Source organism: Plectropomus leopardus, chromosome 15 (genome assembly GCF_008729295.1).
Source record: "Plectropomus leopardus isolate mb chromosome 15, YSFRI_Pleo_2.0, whole genome shotgun sequence".
Classification (NCBI taxonomy): domain Eukaryota; kingdom Metazoa; phylum Chordata; class Actinopteri; order Perciformes; family Serranidae; genus Plectropomus; species Plectropomus leopardus.
The window spans coordinates 18,550,475-18,559,208 of NC_056477.1; the positions used below are offsets into that span (position 1 = coordinate 18,550,475).

Here is an 8,734-nt window from a genome sequence, read left to right on the forward strand (position 1 = left end):
CTGTAACTACTGTAGGGGGTCCGAAAGGAACTGACAACTGTGTGGATTTGGAATATATCAGTATATTTTAATTTGACTTAGGGTTTGGTTTGCTAGAAACAAAAACAAGCTGAACGAACTACAACGCTTCCTGAAAGGCAACATGCAACACCGATTAATTGAGAAGTTTCCCCCTGATAGCCACACACACACGGGAAAGTATCTGATGCAACAGTGCAACTCATCATGAAATCTTATATTTGCAGTATGTCTACCGTCAACAAAATTCTATTTTAAGGGACAGACTACATTGTAGAATTCTTGTAGAAGTGGCTATTTCGGGTGACATGGATACTGTTTTGAAATTAAAGCTACAGCTGGTAACTTTTTTCATATCTGTTAAAACTGTCAGTACATTCACACAGAACTAAGTTACACAGATAATCTTTGAAAAAAATATATTTCTGTCTACTCTTTTGCCTTGTAGCATTTCTATTGGCTTTACTGCCTGTGAATGCAAACAACCTATCAGAGCTGAGGAGTCTCTAAAGCAACTGTCAAACATGGACTGTGGTCAAACTTTCATTTAAGCAGCGCTGTTCAAATATGAATCAATATTCTGTCACTGCATTGGCTATTTCTTACCAAAAAATGTTTTCAGAAACACATTTTAGTGACTGTTAAATGAGATAATATGTGACCCAAATGCCATGTTGTTTCTTTCATCCAAATATCAAGCACATGCCAGACTAACTTTCTCATTTTAAAGCCAATCAATAGCAGTTAAAATATGTTTCAGAAAACATCTGAGATGAGAAACAGTGGCTGAATGCAGTGGCTAAATCTTGATTCATAATTGATCAGCGCTGCTAAGTTTGACAGTTTGACCACAGTTGACAGTCACTGACATGATTGGCAGCTGTGTTAGAGTCTCCTCAGCTCTGATTGGTTGTTGCTCCAACACAAGCTCTGATTCTAGTGTATAGCAACATGAGGAATGTGATTTTTTTCACACCGTCACCTGTGCGTCTTTCAGAAAAAGTGACAGTTTTAGCAAATATGGCACAAAGTTATTTTCATGAAAGTAATTAACCACAGCTTGAAACCCACCATTTATCTCATTAACGTTATGACACTAGTGTCATAATTAATAATTTAGTTTAATAAAGGCACAACCACTCTAACAAGCAAAACTGGCCATTAAGTCAGTTCCACTAAAGCTTTTATAATAACACAATTGGAAAATGGGGGGAAAAAACATGGAAGATATGGTTTCTTAAATCAGTCTCGAAACACAGCTTTTAAAAAAGTATACAAATATCTTCACATAAAAACGATTATTTCAGACAGGGGTTTGGGATAAACTAAGCAGATTGAACTAGTTGTCAGCTATATTTATTTGTTTACATTAATAAAAATCAGCAATATATCTGGTTCCACTGAACTAAACAGATGCTCCTTGATTGCCAGCTTGGCTTTAATGAAAAGCCTGTCAATATGCAGCTCTTCCAATGACAGTTCAGTGTATAAAAATGCAATGAAGCCTACTGATGTATATTTAACTACAGTTGCTTTGGCAGCCAGGAGGCCCCACAGATGACAGAATAAAGTATATTTCATCAAGTATAAATAAATATGTCTCTCTCTTCTTCAAACAAAAAATAGATGTTTGAATCTTGAGTCATGGTAACCACAGACAAATGATCAGGCCATGGTGGCCGTAGTGAAATATTCCACTTTATCCCCTCTCTTGTCACAGTACCAGCGGATAAGAAAGAAGACAATTTCAGATCTGAGCCACAGCTGTCCTGTGAAGTCTGCAGTGTTCAGATGTTAGGTATAGGCCTATGAATTTTAAAGTAGGCTTACAGCTGATTAATATTGCAGTCTCTCATATGAAATTTACAAAATTTTCCACAGCTACCAGCTAAAGTTCATCAGCTGGCAGCTGAATGTTCACATCAAGGCAGCACAACAAACCAATGTGCAGCAGATTGACAGTTGTTAAGACTGTGGTTTGTCCCGATACAGCCACAGCAAAAGAGACAGACACAGAGCAAAGTGAAGCAAAACTGTAATCCATCAACAGCAAAGATGATGCAGAGCAGAGAAATGAGAGAGAGAAATAAAAGCTGTGTTGACAACTTTTTTTTTCCTTCAAAGTATCAACTGCTCCAAGCAACAATCCCAATGTCTAGCTCCAAGCTCGACACACTCCAGAGAAGCAGACATTAGCTCCACTGTCTGTTGCAAACAACAACAACACTTAGCAGCTAATTATCGGCGAGTGCAAATTTAGATTTAGTGAAAATAAAGATGAAGATGTGCAACATCATGGTGACACCATGTGAATAGCATCTTCTTGTTTAGTGCCACACACAGCCTGTTCATAGCACCCCTGTCCGTGCACTTTCAATTTCCAGTGTAAAGCCTTGGTCTTCAACAGGGGTTTGTGACAGCATTTTTTTTTCTTAGTTTTTCATTTCAAAAATTAAAATATGTCACATAACACAATAACATGAACATATTTTGCCTTTTACAGCAACTTAACTTTGCGAAACTGTAGTTTCTTTCTTTTACCTATCTGAAAATAAATACACGTCAACCTGATATGCCAGATTACCTCCATGTGCCCAGGTTAATAAGCAATGCAATTTTAAACTTAGTTGGAGTAGAGGGTCCCAGCATGCTTTGTCTTTCTTTCAGCTAAGGTGTCCTTGGTATAAAAATTGTTGAAGACTGCTAAGGTAAAAGAAGATATGTGGACATTTATGGGCACCCATCATCTCTCTGCAATCATGCACTTTATAAAAGTCTTTTTATTATTATGGTGCTTCTAACCTTCTCATGAGGTTTATTTACTTATTTTATTCTGCTATTTTTTATGGACTTATACTGACTTGCAGAGGGGAAAATGTAATTTTGATTTTATTTACGTATGGAAGTGCATAATGAACATGTCAAATACAGGAAATCTGAATCAGAATGACAGGATGGATAGAAAAAAATTATGTGTGCTGAGATTTGAGGGGGACACATCACACTGCAACTGCCCAAAATTTCTACATGTGCCTCTGGGGAGTAAAACAATACAACGAGGGAATTTCCAATTTCCATCATCCTTGGAGCTCAGTACCAAAACAACAGTGTGAAACCTGCTAATGCCTGCCCATACATTAATACACTTCATTCACTTTTTTTTTAACAAGTGCTCCTGGAGCTCTTACTCCATCCACCCACATAAATCATCTGTCAAGTAGAGCACACCATCCAACAGCACCTCCACAAACTAAAAGCATTTTATGGACTCATTGTCACCTGTAGTATTATGTGATGTTGCCAGGCATGAAAAGGACCAATAGCTTAGTTGTGAGAGCCAACAGTACATATATAGACTAGAATTATTGGCCACTACATGTAGCCTACCACCGCATATAGTCACAGATGTTAGCATCCTTGCATGCAAACAGACTCACTCTTGTAGCTTGCACTCCAAGGCTGGTATCCATAATAGCCGGTGATCCGCAGTATCCGCTCCTCTATGGACGCGCTGTTGATGTCCTCAACTGAGCGCGAGGACTTGAGGTCCTCCTTGATGGCCTCGTCCACCACCAGGTACTTGAGCTGTCTGAGCTGAGGGCTGATGTCCGAAAGCCTTCTGGGGCTCACGTCGGGCGACTTGCGCATCCCGCTGGGAAAAGAGAACAAGGGGTGGCGGGTGTTAAAAAGACAAAAGTGAGACCGCTTAGTAAAAGCAAAAAGGAGAGCATGCAAACCTTGTATATGACCTGATAGGACAAGAGTGCTCATTGGTTAAAGCAGGGGAAGTCAGTGCTGTATGTTGCACAGAGAAAAGCGTTGAGGGCCCCTGCAGCTCCTCACTTGTACAGTACAGAAATCATCATCCTTCACTGGTCCGCACAACAACACTGCGAAAGACACTAAGCCAAAGTGACTGCTCCTGCAAATGTTGTATACTGTGCAAATCCTATTATAGGCTTATAGGAATCTGAAACTAATGAATCGATCATGAGTGATATGTGGAGACGTAGCGGGAACACTTGTGACGGCTCCGGGCTTCATGTATAGGCACTGGAGCACAAAACTGCGCTGTGCAACAGCCCATCATGCCATGTTATCATGCACAGGAGATAAATACTTGTTACTTTGTGTCCAGCAGGTGGGACAAAAAAAAAGAAAAATATTGGTTGAAAATCGCAGCAATTAAAGCTCTACACCTGATAAAGTAGCATAGTGGTGACCTGACGGCCTCTCAGCTGTTATGAAACCGCCAGCATGTGAAAGCAAAACATGATTTACTGACCTACTCAGAGAAAATCGGTGCGTAAAATTCCCCCCTGTGCTGCCATATCCCAATCATAACGCGGGTGATCTTTTTTTTTCTAAACAGGACTACCGACAATGAAAAATTAGCCAAAAGCTCTCAGTTTGATTTAAAACATTAATCAAAATCACAGAGAATAACTGTCTTTAGTTTGATCTTTTTCACTGTAAAATCGATTTACTTCATTACACCTGCGAAATCATGTGCGCAACAGGTGTGGCCCTGCCTCTATCTGTCGGCTGCAAAGCATCTGTAAAAGTTCAAATGTCTTACATCGGCATCAAAGTAGTAGGAGGTCCAAGGTAACACATACAGTCCCGGTGGGGCCGCCCGACCCGGTCCCACACGGTGCCCTCTCCATCACCGTACATCCTCAAGGCCACTTAGCAGAACTGTAAATCTAAATCCTCATCCAGGCTGACGGAGAGAAGTACCATCGCCCTGTTCCTCCTCACCCCCACAAACATATGCCTGCCTGGCCACTACTACAGTGGAGACTGTTTGAACATTAAAAAGGGTGCGCTGTGCTGCTGCTGCTGGGTGCTGAGGGCATTGCAACAGCGCCATCTACTGGATTCACTGGAATCATCACTCTGTAGGTACCAACAATAATTGTGCCAATTGTGCCAAGATGAAATGCATTAAGTGTATCTGAACCAGCATGTCTGTAATTTGTCAGAGGACCCCGACCCTTTTCATGCAAGGTCAGACAAATTTATACACATGGTGCTTCTACAGTTATTCTAGTGCACTCTCTTCTTTGTGGAAAAAGGGGATAAAACTGAATTTGCTGTCCTCCTCTAGCCCCACAAGGACCTCTGGCAGCTACTTAATCTCAATCTGAACATTTCTGCACCTGCTCTGACTCAGCTCCCTCCCTTGTGTGTCTAAAAAGCATATTATATCTAAAAAGCATATTTTTCTGCAGCTTTGTGTGCAAAAAGTCCAAACCTGCAAAGCACACACCAGTCAGCTGCAGTCATTTTTCCCAAATGAGCTCTTTCTTGTCCTTTTTACCTCAAACTGTCACATTCAAACAAGCACAGCAAGTGTCAAGACGAGAAAAAATACATGTCCTTACTTTGAAGTGTGAAGTAAGTGTTTTATTTTTAATCGACTGCCAATTATTTGTGGCTCAGTAACGGGTGTCCTGGGTGGTAATCAAAACACTATCAAGCTAAAAAAAAATAAGGAACATGACGCAAAGGAACAGTTGTCTTGATTTTAGCATCTGTCAAACAATAAAAACCCTGTTCATGTCTCCTGAAATCCATTTCAATTTGCTCTAAATATATGTCAAAGTATTAGTCACAATACTCTTTAAGGGTTTTTCCTTATAATTCTATTGCTGATGCTACTTTTCAGATAGCTTTGCTGTGTGGATGGGAGAGAATGGATTTCCCTCCTCAATAATGCAGAGTATCACAGAAACATTAACCACTCAAGCCCAGACTGTTTAAGCTATTTTTCAGCACAGATGTGAAACATAAAGGCACTGTTACCAGACAACTTTTTTCAGCAACTATAGATTTTTTCAGCAATTCACAGGCCACTGGGTTCCCTTTTGGTCTATTATTCATAGTCTGCTTTACCTAAGGGGTTCACCAGTATTTCAAGATGATAGCAAGGCCTGTGTTTCAAAGGTCTGGGTGAACAGAGGTAGAAAAGAAACAGTAGAAATGTTTCTGTTCAATACCACAGAAGCACAGGGATATGGTTGATTACAATCAGAGCAGTGCTTCCAGTAATGTGGTAATTATGTTAACTGGTGGTGATTATATCTACTTGGAAATTAAAATCAAGCAGCTGCCTGTGTTCAGAAGTGTGAACTGTGCAACAATGACATAACAAGTAGTAGGTTTTGCACATGAAGCTAAAGATGACCTACATTTCATGCTCATTTTACATTAATTTTAAGCGTAGATGACCTTCTGTCCCTATAGAAACCTCAGCAGTACATGCAGTTCCCACAAAGAGGAAGACTGGAGCTCTACCTTGTATGAGGGTGATAGTGTTGCCCAAAGGTCCCCGGTCTGTGGTCCACTGGCTGCATTGCGTCGGCATTCTGCAAGCTCCTGACTGCGGAAAGCAGCTCAAGTACACTGACAGTTTTTTTTTGTGGACAGGTTTTGCATGGATCAATGACCAGCCACACCTCACAAGTCCTCACAGCAGGGGACGGGGGGGCTGTGCTTACTTGAGCAAAAAAAAAAAGTGGAGTCTATTCATCAATAAGCAGGTCAACACCTCTCATCGGCTTCAAGGGGAAAGGATCAGGTTCATCTTGCATAATGCACCTCTCAACTTCACAGCCTCGGCCAAAGCCAAATCAATTCTCACTGTTCGACCTTCTGCTTTGCCCAAACTAAATAATGTGGACACCTTCGCTGCGAGACAGAGCCAATGAATATCAAAACAGTTGACGTAACAGGATAGTTAATATATTCAAGTTCTCCACTGCCATCCAGCACACCATCTTCCACTTCAGCAATCCTCTAATAGCGATTTAATTGGTGCCCCAATCTACAGGGCACTGCACTCCTTTCTAAATATGGATCAGACATAAAGCGAGAGCCAAAGCTCAAGTCCAAGAAACATTAAGTGAACACAGGAGGGATAATTCACACACGAGACAAGACACTGGTGAAAAAAACAACTTACTAACCAGTTATTTAAGTTTTCTAATCATCAGCTAACTTACATAAATGCAGATATAATGGACCTTTTTTTAAAGCAAATATTTGGACTTTGAAAAGTGCTAGTGTAACTAACAAGGTTAATAATGACTCAGCTCCATGGCATGTCCCAGTCACTCCAGTGAGTCAGCATCAGTTGTGGAACTGGTTCACATGAACAGAATGCTGCCATTATTACTGTTCAGAGGTGTAAGTACTTGAGTGTTTCTTTTTTTTGTTTGTTTGTTTTTTTGAGTATCTGTACTTTAATTGAGATTTCATATTATTTCTGTCAACTTTCACTTTTACTCCACTGCATTTCCCCTAAGCATTTTAGTTACTTACTACAAAATAATGTAGATGGGGAGGAAGGGACTAACAGAAAAATGAAGGAATAAGACGTAAGGAAAAAAATGATTTTGGTCTTTAAATGCTGTAAGTTGTAAAAACGACCTAGTTTTTCCTCAATTTAATGCAAACACATTTTTAAGGTGTATGTTATACAGAAATACAAGTCTAACTACATATTTATTTGTCAACAAAATGTACTATATTTTTACTATCAATATCTTAGGAACATTTAATATGATAAAATTACATCTGATACTTAAACACAGTAAATATCAGTTAATGTACAGCTTTTACTCAAGAAATATTCTAATAAGTGAGTTTAACTTCTACCAAAGTCATTTTCTGATAAATAAATCTGTACTTTTACGTAAGTTAGACTTTCAGGTACTTCACCCACCACTGCTGCTTTTATTAGTTGCACCACCTGAGCTTTTACTGCAATGTTAAGTCATTTACTACAATGGGTACTTGTAAGCTGTTACAACAAGAACCACAGTTTTGTCTCAGTGACCTATAATACACGAGTAATTATGTTATTGTATTGCCTGAAATGTCTTCAAAAACTGTTCGGCTGTAGCCGCGGATGTTTTAGAGGTAAACATGTACACAAACAGTGATAAACTTCCCTCTCATTTCTTTGTCAAACTCGGACCGAACTCCGACCAAACAGTAAAATTAGAAAGTGCTGATAAAAACAAACCAAGTTTCTGTGGGTACTGCGTTGCATATTTCTCGCCTTAAATGTTTTTAGAAGCGTATTTAGCTTACCGGTAAACTTTCATCCGGTCCGAGATCGATCGTTTACATCCTGCTGCCATTTTGTTTGCCGTAGAAAAAAACGGCTCTTCCGGTGTGGGGCATGCTGGTACTTGTAGGCTTTCCCTCTCTTGACGAGAGCAAATGCCACAGTCTGCTTCTCTGTTTTCTCGGTTTATATGGCACCAAATTCATATTTGTGTCTTTCACGCAATAGACAGCAGAGTTATATTAACAAAAAAAAATCCAGCAGTAAAATGTGTTTTGTGTTTTGTTTTGTTGTTTTTGTTTGTTTGGTTTTTTGTATAGTATTTTGTATGCTGGCTTGCTGGCATATAACCTTGTCCACTAGTAATGATAATGTTTATATTTAATGTTATTATATGACGATATGATATCTAAATATGATTTATATTTACTTAATGTGTATATTTATGATATTAGTTATACAACATTTAAAATAAAATAAAATAAAATAAAATAAAATACTATAATAATTTCCTTCCTGACATGACAAAATGTGCTCTGTGAAAACAGTATATTTTCATGAGATATGTGTCTCAAGGGAGCTCTAATGCTGTGAAATCAAAACAAGATCCGACTAAAATTTTATTCTGTTTCTCCCTTA

The 8,734-nt window shown here is 39.2% G+C and overlaps 1 protein-coding gene across 3 annotated transcripts in view; it reads right to left on the bottom strand.

Moving 5' to 3' along the window:
* The window catches only part of slc35f3b (solute carrier family 35 member F3b), a 69,954-nt gene extending 61,791 nt beyond the window's left edge, over positions 1 to 8,163 (bottom strand). For all 3 annotated transcript variants that reach the window (XR_006106572.1, XR_006106573.1, XM_042501866.1), the window contains exons 1-2: positions 8,119 to 8,163; positions 3,456 to 3,670 (exon numbers count right to left, since the gene is read on the bottom strand). Coding sequence is in view for 1 of the 3 variants with exons in the window: in XM_042501866.1 (XP_042357800.1) it covers positions 3,456 to 3,670; positions 8,119 to 8,132 (229 nt within the window). In the remaining 2 variants the exon portion in view is untranslated. The remainder of the gene's footprint in view (positions 1 to 3,455; positions 3,671 to 8,118) is intronic.
* Between the last annotated feature and the right edge of the window lie 571 nt (positions 8,164 to 8,734).